The following is a 14,921-nucleotide window of genomic DNA, read 5'->3' as shown; positions in this document are numbered from 1 at the left end:
TTTGTTTTAAACCTGTTTAATCAGCCAGTGACAATTCTATAGCCATGGCAACAAGTAACCAACAGACCTGGCTTTACACCTCTTTAGTTAGTTAACTAATGACAGACCACTTCAGAGATGCACACATTTCCTCCATACTTTTCTAAGACTCTTTTTTTTAACTACTGTTAATTAGGTGAGTCTACATTCTTAGACTAAGCAGTTTACTTGTTGTAATTATAAGACAAAACAGGACTGAAAGGCTCAAAATATAAGGACTTGGAAAATATAAAAGATAATTTTTATAGACATATAATGCATAGCATGTAATTTTCTACAATCAGGATGGGACTTCATGTTCCATTTTGGACAGTCCTGTTTTTGCCTGGTCTCTCATTGTCACCTCTTCTGCTTCATGATGAACATGTGAGTCACCTAAACAATGTGGTATGTAAATCAAGAAACAGTGCATACTGATTGGCTCAGAAGACATAAAGGTAAATGTGAGATGTTGCTTAGAGATCCACAGTTACTGAGCCAGTTGAGAATTGAGCTGTGTGGTAGCTTTTAATGATCACATCCAGAGGTGGATCCAAGAAGGATCCAGGTTCCCATTATCTCCATCCCACCAAAATCCAATCTCACATGTTGCCATGCTGAATAATAAAGGAGGGAGTATGACAATGTGATTAAAAGTAGTTAATTGGTAAGAATTCATACTAATCTCTCTTGAGTGCACAGTATCTTATGCTATTCAAAGCAATTTTCCAGCTACTATTTTATTTTATTTTGTGAAAAACAGGTGGAAAAACACAAATTGACTGAGTGACTACACTGCAGGCCCTTTTATATACTTTCTCTAATTTCATACTCACAGTTCAAATGAAGAGGATTTATTCCCTCCCTTTACAGGTGACAGGTAGAGCAGGCATGTCCATCTTCATGTTGTATCTGAAGAGAAGGCTCAGTAAAATTAATGTATATGTACAACTAAAAATTGTGCAGGTGGGGACTGAACTTAAATGTGTTTGACCCCAAAGCTCATTAACATTGTCCTGCAAGTGACTGTCTCCACATGAGCTTAGATCCAGGGATATCTGCTCGTCAGGAGGCAGCCCATTTCTACAACAAATGACACAAAAACTTCACACTCATCTTTTAGCTCCTATACATCTCTGGACTGGGAAGAGTAGGAGAAAAGGAGTGGAAATTTGAATCTTCAACAGCAGTTCTCTTTCCTCTTTTAGTCAGCATTTGGGTTTGTTGTATCTTTCCCCACTACAAACTAGAAAGGCAAGGACACTACACTTCAGCCTCAGAGCCGGACTGACATGCCATTCTGCTCATTAGGCCTCTCTATCTCCGTGGCCCATCTCCCCACTTTCTTTTTAATAAAACTTGTACTTGCTTCTTCCAGTACACTTACTGATTTCTATGAAATCAGTCAAGTTTTCTTTACTCTCCTTTCCCCTCTACAAGAATAAAAGTAATCGACTGATTTAAGAGATTACCCTCAAATCTTTAACTAGCATCTCTGACTTTAATTAGTATCTCAAAAAAAAAAAAATGACAAACTGAATGCTTTAAGTTATTCTATTATTACTTGGTGTTTTTAATCTAATTTGTTTTGAAACACCATTAAATTAATGATTATTACTGAGTACACACTTGATTAAACTTCCTGACCAATTTTATCTCATTCTATCTTTTTAGGTTCAGTTTACTTCTTGCTAATGTGTATCTTTTAGAAATTTTCCAGTGAGTCAAAGTCCAGTCAACCTTTGCCTTCAAATGTCTTTATTTTATCCCATTCTTGATTGCTATTTTTCCTTAACCATTTTGAAGGTATTATTCCATTGTCTTCTGACATCTTGTGTGCCTAATCATCTTCCTTTTAGGTAACATGTTATCTGTTTCTTTCCTCCAGAAGACTTGTTATTTTGCAGAGTTCTGATATGTCTCGGTGTCAGATCTACTTTCATTATCCTACCTGCGACTTATTTTGATTCCTCATCTTGAAATCATGAGTTTTAATTATGAAAAATTTTAAATCATTTTCTTTCCTGATGCCTCCCCTCCTTTCTCTATTTTGACATTTATGATATTAGATGTGTATTGAACCTTTTCATTTTCTTCTTTATCTTTTAGTTTCTCTTCTGTATTTCACTTTGTATCTCTGTGCTTTCTAGGTGATCCCCTTAGATATATCTTTAAGTCCAATAATTTACTTTTCAGTTGTGTTAATTCTTTAAGTTCTTGGGGTTTTTTTTTTTACTTTGTTTTATTTCTAGAAATTCTCTTTATCCTTTTTAATATCTGCAAATTCTTTTTATGTATTGTGCTTTTGTTATGACTTTTCCAGTTTAAACATTTATTTCATATTCTTTTATGTTGTCATACTTCTGCAGTTTTGCAGGTGCCAAGTTTCTCCCCCCTGGCCAGTTTTATTGATATAATTGACATATAACATCATATAAGCTTAAAATGCACAGAATAATCACCTGACACATATGTATATTGTGAAATGATTAACACATAAGTTTAGCTGATATCCATCACTTCACATAGTTACAAAAGAAGTTTTTTTCCTTGTGATGAGAACTTCTAGGATTTATTCTTAGCAACTTTCATATATACCATACAGCATTATTAACTATAGTCATTGTGTTATATACCCCCAGTACTTGTTTGTACCTTTGACCATCTTTAGCCAATCCCCCCCCAACCACCATATTTCTTCTTTACCTGCTGCCTCTCCCATGATGGTTTTTTTTCCTGTTGATTTGTAGTTTTTGTTTCTAAGCTCATTTCAGTGAGGAAGGGTTGTTATTTCAAATGAATGTCATGCACTCTGAGTTGAAAGAATTTCTAAAACAGTGTTGTTAGATTTAATTCTTGCTGAATTGTAAGCATTTCAGGAGAATTTAACCAGGTTCTCTATTGAGGAATTTTTTTAAATTAAAAACTAAATTTCCTTAATAGATACAGAGAGATTCCATTTTTCTATTTCTTCTTGAGTTAAGTCTTTTCAAGCAATAAGATCATTTCATCTATGTTATATAATTTGTTGGCATCAAGCTGTTCATGACATTCCCTTATTTATTTATTTATTTTTGCTATCTGCGGGATCTGTAGTGGTATCTCCATTTTCATTCCTGACACTGGTAATTTGCATTTTTTCTTTTATTAACTATTCTTGATAGGGATTTATAAATTTTAAAACTCTTTCCAAATAAAGAACTTTTGGTTTGTTCATTTTCTCTATTGTCTGCTCTCTGCTTTACTGATTTCTGCCCATTTTTCTTTCTTTTTTTTAAATTTTGGGCTTAGTTTTTTGGGTTATCTTTTTCTAGTTTAAGCCTTCCTTCATTTTAAAAAATTGTGGTAAAACACACATAACATACAATTAACCATCTTAACCATTTTAAAGTGTATAGTTCAATACTGTTAAGTATACTCACACGGTTATACAACCAATCTCTAGAACTTTTTCATCTTGCATACCTAAAACTGTATCCATTAAATAACTCTCCATTTCCTCCTCCCCAGTTAACCACCATCCTGCTGTTTCTATAAGTCTGATGACTCTACATCCTTCATATAAGAGAAATAACACAGTATTTGTATTTTTTGCCCCAACCCCCTAAAAAAATCTGAGAGTGGAAGCCCCCACATCTCTTTGGGCCAGTGTGTAGCATTTTTCTAGAAATACTTTATAGGACTATGTAGGTCTTAGTTCCAGCTCTCTGCCCCTTGTCCCTGGGAAGTTAGAACCCCAGACCCCAGTTAGTACTCTGAAGCATTTTATATGCAATCCAAATCTTTATGGGGTTTCTGAGGTGTCAGCTCAGAGTTTCCTTTACATTTACTGTTGTGATTCCTCTCATTTCTGGATGCAGAATTTTCCTTTTTCCTTTTCTTTTGAACTTAGCCATGTTAAAGACATTTTGTTACAGTTTAGATGGCATTATCTGTGTGTTTGTAGGGAGAGTAGGGACAGACATCTATTTATGGCTCTCTTTAAAAAAATTTCTCCAGCACTTTGTCCTTGCCCCTTACCTAGGGGAGAGAAATAATTGGAATGATTTCCTCACCTTTTAAAAAATGTAAGGGAGGAGTGGAGAAAAGAGTGGGTAGTATTGAATTAATGACCAAAGGAGGGCTTAGGGCACCACTTCTAATTTCACCAAGGTTCAAGGCCTGCTTTCTTCCTAGGCACCATGGGCCTGCTCCTCTTGTCCTCTCTTCTCCAGTGCTCTACTGTGTATAGAAGCAGGCTTTCCTCTCTGCTTTTTCAACCATGAATTACTTCTGTGCCTTTGGTGCCTGTTACAGAATGGAGACATAAATGGGACAAAGCACTACTGATATACAAGGGAGAGATGGAGAAACATGATTCATAAAGCTGAGCTGGAGGGGAAGAGAGGATACAGTGTAACATGGGAATCTCCCTTCTTGCCATATTATATTCTATTGATTTTACCTCCATCTTTCCTCACCAGAAAACCAAGGTCTGTGGACAAAATGAAGTCTTTCCCTTGGATGGGTTCTCCTTAGCACTCACTACTTAGACATCAAATCAGTATTTACACAAGAAAGTTTCACTCAAGCACTATATGCTTACTTATAGAGAATATATTTCTGTTTGTGAGCATGAGAAAAGAGATGCTGACTGAAATATGCAATTAATAAGTGAACATTTTGGGTGAGGGTATAGTTCAAGTGGTAGAGCCCATTGCTTAGCATACACAAGGTCCTGGGTTCAACCCCCAGTACCTCCTCTAAAAGTAAATCAATAAGTAAACCTAATTATCCCCTCCCTCCAAAAAAAAAAACAAACAAAGTAAGTGAACATTAGTTAAAATCAGAAGAACCTGGATAAGGCACAGGTTCCTCTGGTGAGAATAAAAGGAAATGTATACCAGTTCCATGAAAGGGAAGTCTATCGCCAGGAAGTTTCAAGATGGGAAAATGCTCATATATGCTAGAGGGAAGAGACTATTTCAGAAAGGAGAGAAGAAACTTCCATCTCACCTGAGCCATGGCTTTAAGATTTGCAAGAAAGGACTTTCCCTCTTTTGGATTCTTTTTTAGAAAAATGAACAAAGGAGAGAGAAGGGAGGGAAAAGAAACCACATGAAACCCATTTACCGTAGAGTTTCCATAACAACTTGGTTAAATCTGCCTAGTTAAGTAGTAAGAAGTTACTATTAAATATTCATTATGCTAAACAGTAACTTTTCAATAATACAAGCCGGGGAAATATAGAAGAAACTGATTATGTACTTTTCTACAGTGCAGGTTCCAGTCAGATGGAAGAAATTTTTCCTTTGAAGTTTAAATATTGATTTTTTTTATAGTAAATGCTTTTATTAGAAAATGACTATTTTAATTACTATGAGACTGACCCTGTGATTGGAAGTATTTTAGATACTTCTCCTTAGCTTAGAATGAAAAAGTAATTAAATCACCCATAATTTCATCCAGGAACAGGAAAAAAACCTCATTCAAATCTGTTAAAAGTAGTACATAGAGGTAAAAAGAGTTCTTCTTGTGTGCTACCTGTTGAACCCTAGGCATTTCAACATATTAGAATTAGTTCAGGTGGTGTTCCAAGTATGCAACCCAGTTATCTAGAAATTATAATTTTACCTCCTACTTTCCAATTCTTTTTTTAGTAACATATGTAAGTTTAAGGTGTACAATGTCATGATTTGATACATGTATATATTGTGAAACGATCACCACAATAAAGTTAGTTAACACTGCCATCCTTTCATATAATTAGCCTTTTTTGTGCACGGTAATAACATTTAAGATCTAATCTCTTAACAACTTTCAAGCATACAATACAGAGTATTATTAATACTCACCACGCTGTACATTAGAACCCCAGAACTTACTCATTTCATAGCTGAAAGTTTGTAACTTTTGACAAACATCTCTCCTTTTCTCCTACCCTCAGCAACTACAGTTATTCTACTCTTTATTTCAGTGAGTTCAGGTGTTTTTAGATTCCACATTCAAGTGAAAACACAGTATTTGTCTTTCTCTGACTAATTTCACTTAGCATAATGCCCTCAGTGTCCATTCATGTTGTCACAAAAGTCAGGATTTCCTTCTTTTTTAAGGCTAATACTCCAGTGTGTTTGTGTGTGTGTGTGTACACATTTTCCCTATCCATTCATCTGTCAGTGGACACTTACGTTGTTTCCATGTCTTGACTACTATGAAAAATTCTGCAGTGAAGATTGGAGCCAGATACCTCTTTGATATCCTGTTTTCATCTCCTTTAGGTTTATCTTATACTGCTATTTTACTTGATTTGTAACGATCATAATTCTGCAAGCGGAATCAAAATGACACATACCTAACTAGACACACAGTTTCTCAGTCATTCATTAATATCACTTATGTAGTGATCCACTTTCACAATCACCATGCAATGAACAAACAAAATCATCATAAATAAGAACTGGTACAGATACATTCAATTTCCTGTGATCTCACCTACTTCACAAAACCACAACTCCGTGGGCACTACATGATACTCCTCTAAGTCCACTGAGCCTATCTCAGAATTCCATAGAACACCAAATCAAACTCTGAAACCACTTACTTCATAGTCACATACAGTCTCAAACACAACTTACAACTAGTCATTCTACAAAGTTCGTCAGCTTTTTAGAAAGTTAAATATAAACTTAACCTATTATCAGCATTTTTTTTCCTCTAGGTATTTCCCCAGGGGAAATGAAAACATGCCAGCGTTATTCATTATATATAAAACCTGAAAATACAGCAAATGTTCATAAAGAGAAAAATGAACAAATTGCGGCACATAGGCACAATGGAATGCTATGGAGAAATTTTTAAAAATGAACTACACAATTTCAATAAATCTTACAGAACTAGAATGAGCTAAAGGAGACGTGGAATTTAAAAGTGACAAAACTAAATGACGATGACATGTATCAGGCCTATGGCTGTCTCTGTAGTGAGTCTGGCTGGAGAAGGACAGCAGGAACTTCCTGGCGGTGACGGTATCAAACACTCACCGGGGCGGGCATACACTCACTGGGCGTCCGCTACTACGTGCCGCTCTGGGTGGTGGAGCTTTCTCGAGGGGCAAAACTGACAAAAAACTAACAACAAAACGCTTCGCCCCGTGATTACCGACCACGGACCTGGGGTCCCGCACGTACAGGCCTGAGTGGAGTTCCCGCCTGGGTCCTCTCGGGCTCGAACTCCCTCCGCACCGCTCCAGCCCTTAGCCCTGTCTCCGTCGGCAGGGGTTCACGATTCCCGCCCCGACCTTCCTCTGCCGGGTGACCCGACTCCCAGCTCCCCTCCTCGGCCCAGGGCTTGCGAGTCTCACTCGGCCGTCCCCGAACCAGCTCTCTTCCGTTTTCTCCCTCGGCCCGCCTCGGGCGGGCTTCCGATTCCCTTTTCTGCCCTCCCCGGCCCAGGGTGGCGATTACCTCCTCGCCTTGGGCTCTCTTTCCCTTCCACCACCTCACCTCGCTCGCAGAGGACCACCACCCGGCTCTTCGGGGTCTGGAAGAACCACCGGTGCGACCCGTCCGCCAACGGCGAGCGGCGGCGGGCGTGCAGGGGTCCCTGCGGCGGGGCGGGTGGGCTCCACGCTCCGCCCGCAGGGCTGGGCATTCTCGGAGTCAGACTACGTTTCCCACAGCCCCCAGAGCCGCGGGTGAACTTCGACCTTCGGTTTCTCTTCCGGTGTCGTGCTGGTCATTGGGTTATGCCTGGTGAGTTGAGGTGTCCCAGGGCGGGCTGCGGGAGGCGCTGGCGGTGAGGCGGCCTCGGACTTCCAGGGGCATGTGGAGCCAGGAGCCTCAAGCCTGTGTATGCGTGAGCCGCGGGCGGCCGTGGTCGCGGCTGCTATTGTGACGACATCGCTGTCGCGTGTTAGCTGGCGCCGGGGTGCATGTGTGTGTGTGAGAGAGCGAGCAAGTGAGTCGGTATTGACGGGGCCCTGGAATGCCCTGACTGCTATCTGATTGGGCTCATGGGGCTGTCATTGGGGCGGAGCCCGCTGTGTGACCATGGTCTTCCTGACTTTAGTGATGAGGGTGTCTGACTGACACTGTGACCGAGTGATCTTGTGACATGAAGTAGAGCTTGTTTTGTTTTCAATAAGCTTGGAGTTTCGTTCAGTAAACTTGTAGAAATCTGTTAAATTGTTTTTACGTGTGTGTGTATATTTATATATAATGCTTACATATTATATATTTTATATATATATAAATTATATCACCATGTCCCCAGTACTCAACCTAGTGCTTACCGCAGAGGGGACATTGAAGTGAGCGTTGCCCACCAAGGGTTCAGTTGTAGTTTCCCTGGTTTCTTGGAACATGTTACCCTGGATTCTCTTCTGTCCTTATACCAGCTGCATCTAGCTGTAAAGAAATGGTCATCAGAGACTTTGTCATGAATTTCACTCCTATACTGAAAGTTCCCAATAGAAAAATATACCCTAAATCATGGAATGAGAATGTAGGCTGGCATTCCTTCAAGACAGGCTTCTGGGACAAGAAGGGAAGGACACAGGTGTAAGATTCCTTCCTGGGTTAAACTCCTTGGATGCAATATGGAGGCCATTTACCTGTTTCAAACCATAGCATTCTGTGAGCTATGCCTCATAGAAACTGCTTTGAACTTTGATTCCAGCTCTGGACATAGATGATACTTACATTTTTCACTGATACTGGTAAAAGCAGTATTCTAGTTTCCCTCTTACTTCCATTTGCTTGTATTTGTGGTGGGTGATAGGTCATGTCTGATGTTCTTATTTAGCCAGTCCATCGTCTTAACTTCTTCTTCTTGGTCCCTTAGTTTTGCAAGTCCTGAAGTGGAGAGCATTGCTACTTACTTAATGGCCCATTCAAGGTCAGTTCATGTTTGCTTTCTGTTCTGTCATACATTTTTGTTTTACAGAGCATAGAATATTTGCTTTTTTTCTCCTAAATTTTCCTACCTAATTGTGACTTATCCATTTCCTGGTTCCTAGGCCTTCTCCTCCCAATTAATAACAAGACCATAGAGGTGGGTCCCCTTCTCTTCCAGTGTTTCACGTTTTTTTTGAATTTGTGGTTTCTTTCAGAGGACATGGGAATGATCTGGGAAATCCAAGTATCCGATAAGACTTCATTGTACAGATTACACTTGAAAGGAGAGATTTATAGAAACAAAAATAAGTATGCATGCAAGTCTCTGTTAGACAAAGGAACAAGATTAAGCCTTCTATGCTCAAATTGTTACCTATTAGAGTCTTTGAGCTGGTTAGATGTCTGCAGCTTTGTGTAGAAGGCAAGGAGGTATGTCCTCTTAATTTTTGAGAATATTTGTGAAAGATATTAATCAGGAAAAAATTGAAATCTCAAGGCTGGATTCTGAAATGAGTTAACATTTCAAGAAAGAACAGACCTAAAAACCTAAAATTTTACTGTAGCAAAAAAGAGAAGCACAGAGGGAATTTTTTTAAAAGAATAACCAAACAAAGGATGTGAAATATTCTTTACAATTTTATAAATTAACAGGCAAGGTTTATTAGGCATCATTAGGTGCTTTTTATATGGCACTAAAAGTACTTTATGTGTTTTATTTCATTTGATCCAGACAGCAACACTTTGAGGTCATCATGGTGTTATTCCCATGTTACTGATGAGGAAATACAGGCAGTTAAGTAACTTGGTAAAAGGCTACACAATTAGTAACAGCCAAAGATGAGATTTACAAACTGAATTTTGAATGATAGATTTTATGTTCTTTATCATGATAGTACACAACCTCCAATCACTTTTAAAAATCTTGAGGGGGAGGGTATAGCTCAATGGTAGAGTGTGTGCTTAGCATGCACAAGGTCCTGGGTTCAATCCCCAGTACCTTCAAGTAGATAAATAAATTTTTAAAAATCTAATTATACCCCCCTCCAAAAAATTTTTTTTAATCTGATTATCTCAATGAATAATTCATCAAAAAAATTTTCCTGAACATTTACTGTGGATCAGTCATAATTGTTAAATACTACATAGATATTGATAACATATAGCTCACCATAGTTTAACCTATTGCCTACCCTTAGAGATTTACAATTATCATAAAATACTCTAATATCTTTGTAATAGAATTTTGTCTACTTTTTTATCTGTTTCTTAAGGAAAAAAATTAGGTATCTATTTATTTATTTATTTATGGAGGTACTGGAGAATGAACCCAGGACCTCATGCATGCTAAACATATGCTCTACCACTGAGCTATATCCTCCCGCCCAGATTTTTAAAGGTGATTGGAGGTTGTGTACTATTATGATAAAGAACAAATATGAAACAAAAAGCAGCGTAACAGGCTCAAATTCTGTAATGTACTTTAAAGATAAAGGGCATCAACACCAAATTAAAGACAAATACTTTCAAACCGGATTTTTAAATTTTGTTATTTATAAAGGAGACATTAAATTTTTGTTTGTTTTGGGCAGGGGGAGTAATTTGACTTATTTATTTATTTATACATACATACATAGGGAGGTACTGGGGATTGAACCCAGGACCTCATTCATGCTATGCATGCACCCTGCTACTCAGCTATATACCTCCTCCCGCTAAGAAAGACATTTTAAATCAAAGGACCCAGAAAGATTGAAGGTAGAAGAACAGAATAAGATGTAGTATACTAATGCTTTGTGAAAGTCAATCAAAATTAGTGTCTCCAAAATACATTTGAAGCCAGGAACATATTTCATAATAGTAAGGAGCCGTTTCAAAGGAAGATAAATCACTACTTATTTTGTTTTGAGCAAAGTATGTAGCTTCAAAGTGTATAAAGCAAACACTAACAAAATTAAAGGAAAAAATATAAATCCATATCACACTTAAAGACTGATCACACGTCTTCCAGGAATGTATACATGTATTCTGAAAACCTATGCGGGCAGGTACAGTTTTAGGGGTGCAGAGACTGCTAAGATTTGTTAGTTCTATTTTCTACTTTCTGTCTGTGGCGACCAGGCAGGAGGTTCTAGTATGGATGGTGTTATCCCTTCTTAGCTCTAGAAAGTGCAGGTGGAGGAGGAGCATCTCCTAAGGGTGTGTCTGAGTGGCACAACCTCAAGTCCCAATCTGCATCAACAGAATGGTGGCCTGGCTAGAAAGCTTTTTGCTGCAGTGTCTAATTCCTCCACCAATGCAGGTGGAGTCCCTTACTGCTCTGAGTCCGTTACTGAAGAACTCTGTTCCCTGAGGTTTATCCATTCTCCCTCTTTATTGCACATTTTATGTGTGAGTTCAGGAGATGTTTGAATGTAGGAAGACACAAGAAAACATTGTATTTATTCCAGCTTAGGGGAACTATAAATCACATCTAGTCTAATAGCTCCCTTTATTTCCCCCAGCTTTGGCTTATATGGTACCTGCTTCTGCAGGCAGGGAACCACAGAACGATTGACCAGTTTTTTTTTTTCTGCTGCTCCATATTTTTTATAACATTTATTGAGCTATAATTCAAATACCATACAATTCACCCAAAGTACACAATTTAGTGTTTTTTAATATATTCAGAGATTTGTGCATGTATCACCACAACCAATATTAGAACATTTTCATGACCTCAAAATGAAACCCCATACCCTTGAGCTATTACAATAGGCTTCCTCTTTTATTCCCCGACCCCATGTCTGAGCCCTCAGAAAACACTAATCTGCATTCTGTCTCTAGATTTGCCTATTCTAGACCTGATTGCCGCCGCCGCTTGTCGCTGATTGCCGCCGCCGCTGCTGCTGCCCTGCCGCCGCCGCTTGCCGCTGATTGCCAATGCCGCTGCTGCCCTGCCGCCGCAGCCACTGCTGCCTTGCTGCCTGCCGCCGCCGCCGCTGCTTGCCGCCGCCGCCGCTGCCCTGCCGCCGCCGCTTGCCGCTGCTTGCCGCTGCTTGCCGCCGCCGCTGCTGCCCTGCTGCCGCCGCTTGCCGCTGATTGCCGCTGCCGCTGCTGCTGCGCTGACGCCGCCGCTTGCCGCTGATTGCCGCCGCCGCTGCTGCTGCTGCGCTGACGCCGCCACTTGCCGCTGATTGCCGCCGCCGCTGCTGCTGCCCTGCCGCCGCAGCCACTGCTGCCTTGCTGCCTGCCGCCGCCGCCGCTGCTTGCCGCCGCCGCCGCTGCCCTGCCGCCGCCGCTTGCCGCTGCTTGCCGCCGGTGCTGCCCTGCCGCTTGCCGCTGATTGCCGCCGCCGCCGCTGCTGCCCTGCCGCCGCCGCTGTTTGCCGCCGCCGCTGCTGCCCTGCCGCCGCCGCTGCTGCCCTGCCGCCGCCGCTGCTTGCCGCCGCCGCTGCCTTGCCGCCGCCGCTTGCCGCTGATTGCCGCCACCGCCGCTACTGCCCTGCCGCCGCCGCTTGCCGCTGCTTGCCGCCGCCGCCGCTGCTTGCCGCCACCGCTGCTGCCCTGCCGCCGCCGCCGCCGCTGCTTGCCGCCGCCGCTGCTGCCTTGCGGCCGCCGCTGCTGCCCTGCCACCGCTGCTGCCCTGCCGCCGCCGCTTGCCGCTGATTGCCGCCGCCGCCGCTGCCGCCGCCGCCGCTGCCCTGCCGCCGCCGCTTGCCACTACTTGCCGCCGCCGCCGCCGCTGCTGCCCTGCCGCCGCCGCTGCTGCTCTGCCGCGCTGCTGCCCTGCCGCCGCCGCGATGGTTGAGTGAGTTTAAAATTGTTCAATTCAGGATTATAATTTTTTGAAGGTTAGGAACATGGTTGCCCATTAATATCCTCTGAATTTCAGATGCAAAGAAGATTTTCCTAGAGTAAGATAATAATATAAAATTATGTGTGCCAACTCTATTTGGGAATAGAATCCTAAATTTAGAATAAAGATTTTTTTTTAGAAAAATGACTCTTCCTACGTACCAGTTTAAAGTACTCATATCCCAATTGAAAAATGAGCAGAAGCCATGAACAGAAATTTCAAAATGGAAGAAACATATATGGGCAGTAAACACAGAAAATGTGCAGCCTCATGAAAATGCATGAGACACACAAAACGTGAGACACACAAAGTAAATCTATATGATTGGCAAAAATTGAAGTCCAGTAATGCCAAGTTATTGGCACTGGATGTGGGAAGGATGGAGGAGATGTGGATCCACAAAATCTTTTATGCTTTACTGGTAGAAATGTAAATTACTATGATCGTTTTAGAAAATAATTGAGGATTATCTAGTAATGTCAAACATTCACCTACTCTATGGTCTAGTACTTCCACGCTTGATATATACACAGAAGAAACTCTGCACATGTGTACCCTGTGATATTTACAAAAATGTTAATAGCATCACTGTTTAAACAGCAAAACCCTAGAAAAACCTAGCTGCTCATCCACAGAACAGGTGAATGAATTGTATTATTCTCAAACAGATGAAAATAGACACAAGGAAATTATGAACAGAGGATTCAGGGAGATCGCTGACCTCCATGGGTGGAGTAAGGCATTGAAAAGGAGGTGGGCAGTAGATTCATGACTGCTTATTTAAAATAATTAAATAAATAAGTCAGATCATGCACTGACTAATGATGAAAGCATATTGGACAAAGGATGACGGTAAAGCCAAAGTCCTGCGGTCAATTAAAGGAGCTTAAGAAAGAAAAGGTGAGGGAACAGAAGGGAAGGAAAGAAATCACTGTCAGTTTTCATTGCTTCTATAGCCTTGTCCCCAAATAAATTATCCCCACAGGCTATCTGCCCCCCCCCCACCTTTGCAATTCTCTGGACTGTTAAATCTGGCAAAGCAATGGTACAAATGTTTTAGTAGTTGCCAACTTACTACTCTTCCTGAGTAACAGTCAGCTTTTCTGGCTGACTTAGCCCAACAGCCAACCATCTACTTGTGAAAAGTTTCAGTGCTCAGACAGGCCTCTGGGGGAGGTATTTGAGATCAAGAAAGATTGGCAGTGCCTGCCTTCAACTAGATCTCTGTGGGAATAACAATTTTTCATCTCTGATGCAAGCCACTTCAGGCTGAAATTTGATTTCACTTTCTAAGAGTCCAGATCTTTCTTCTCTTCCCTATCAGTCTGTGTCCAGAGCACTATTTCCAGGCCCCCAGTGTGTCTTCTCAGAGACTGGCTGAGCCACTTTCCAGATGGAGCCAACATCATCCTCTATCTGATCCACAAATCATGAACAGAAGGCTGAGGAAATGAGAAAGGTATACCCACCAGCACGGGGTACAGAGCAAGATCACAGAGGCACAACGTAATTCTCCAGAAAACCAGTTCGGATCAATGACAGGACAGCCTGGTTCCAGATGAAACTCTCCTGGATTTTAAAACACAAATAAATAGTAACATTGAAATCAGATAAGATTTACCACAAATTTAATCTGACATATTTAATGATATATATTATGATAATTATGGCACCTGAAGACCAGATATAAAGAGGAAGCCACTGACATATTTGACAATATTAGCTATTCCTGGGATTCCCTCAGACAAAAGATGGGAAAGAGAAAAGAGAAAGTGCATGAGCGTCTCTCCTGCCAGAAGGGCACAGGGTACTGCTCCGGTCCCCCTTCCTTAAGAAGGATTTAAGGTGTCCCACAGTACCTGGAAGGAGAAACCAGCTTGATGCCCCAGAGAGACTGACTTCAGTGTTCATTTACAAGTCAAAGGTATCAGGTCAGATCTCTCTCTGATAACAGCAGAGAGAAGCCCTGCCTGGGGAGGGGGGTGGGGAGGGTGGGCCTTTGTTCAAACATCAAAAAACTGCTGGAACAAGCTGCTGGTTAGTGAGAGATGGTGGGAGGACAGCTAGGTACAACAGCAAGCTGGAAAAATAGCCATATTTTCAGTACAACCTAATAATAATCTTTTTTCCTAGTATTTTCTTAAAGTGAAGCTTTTTACTACTTAACTCATTCCAAGTATACTAGGAATTGAAATG

The 14,921-nt window shown here is 41.1% G+C and overlaps 2 protein-coding genes and 1 non-coding gene across 21 annotated transcripts in view; 2 read left to right on the top strand and 1 right to left on the bottom strand.

Moving 5' to 3' along the window:
- LOC107035219 (zinc finger protein 382) overlaps positions 1 to 7,671 on the bottom strand; it is a 56,656-nt gene extending 48,985 nt beyond the window's left edge. For 4 of the 7 annotated variants that reach the window (XM_072968697.1, XM_072968691.1, XM_072968692.1 and 1 more), the window contains exons 1-2: positions 7,500 to 7,584; positions 855 to 930 (exon numbers count right to left, since the gene is read on the bottom strand). Coding sequence is in view for 2 of the 7 variants with exons in the window: in XM_072968694.1 (XP_072824795.1) it covers positions 7,461 to 7,647 (187 nt within the window). In the remaining 5 variants the exon portion in view is untranslated. Of the gene's footprint in view, positions 1 to 854; positions 931 to 4,073; positions 4,260 to 7,460 lie in introns of those variants that run through there. The other 3 variants (XM_072968690.1, XM_072968694.1, XM_072968695.1) reach the window with 3 other exon arrangements.
- The window catches only part of LOC107034822 (zinc finger protein 568-like), a 107,533-nt gene extending 93,018 nt beyond the window's left edge, over positions 1 to 14,515 (top strand). For 4 of the 13 annotated variants that reach the window (XR_012076165.1, XR_012076163.1, XR_012076151.1 and 1 more), the window contains 2 exons: positions 8,839 to 8,892; positions 14,050 to 14,515. The gene's annotated coding sequence lies outside the window, so the exon portion shown is untranslated. Of the gene's footprint in view, positions 1 to 6,715; positions 7,187 to 7,682; positions 7,954 to 8,838; positions 8,893 to 9,013; positions 9,049 to 11,714; positions 11,971 to 14,049 lie in introns of those variants that run through there. The other 9 variants (XR_012076155.1, XR_012076153.1, XR_012076160.1 and 6 more) reach the window with 7 other exon arrangements.
- On the top strand, positions 9,822 to 9,893 carry TRNAA-AGC (transfer RNA alanine (anticodon AGC)). Its single transcript has one exon. It is a non-coding gene; the product is annotated as a tRNA-Ala (tRNA).
- Positions 14,516 to 14,921: the final 406 nt, after the last annotated feature.

Source organism: Vicugna pacos, chromosome 9, assembly GCF_048564905.1.
Source record: "Vicugna pacos chromosome 9, VicPac4, whole genome shotgun sequence".
NCBI classification, from domain to species: Eukaryota; Metazoa; Chordata; class Mammalia; order Artiodactyla; family Camelidae; genus Vicugna; species Vicugna pacos.
Note: the sequence above shows the minus strand (reverse complement) of the source record. Positions and strands in the feature narration are given on the sequence as shown.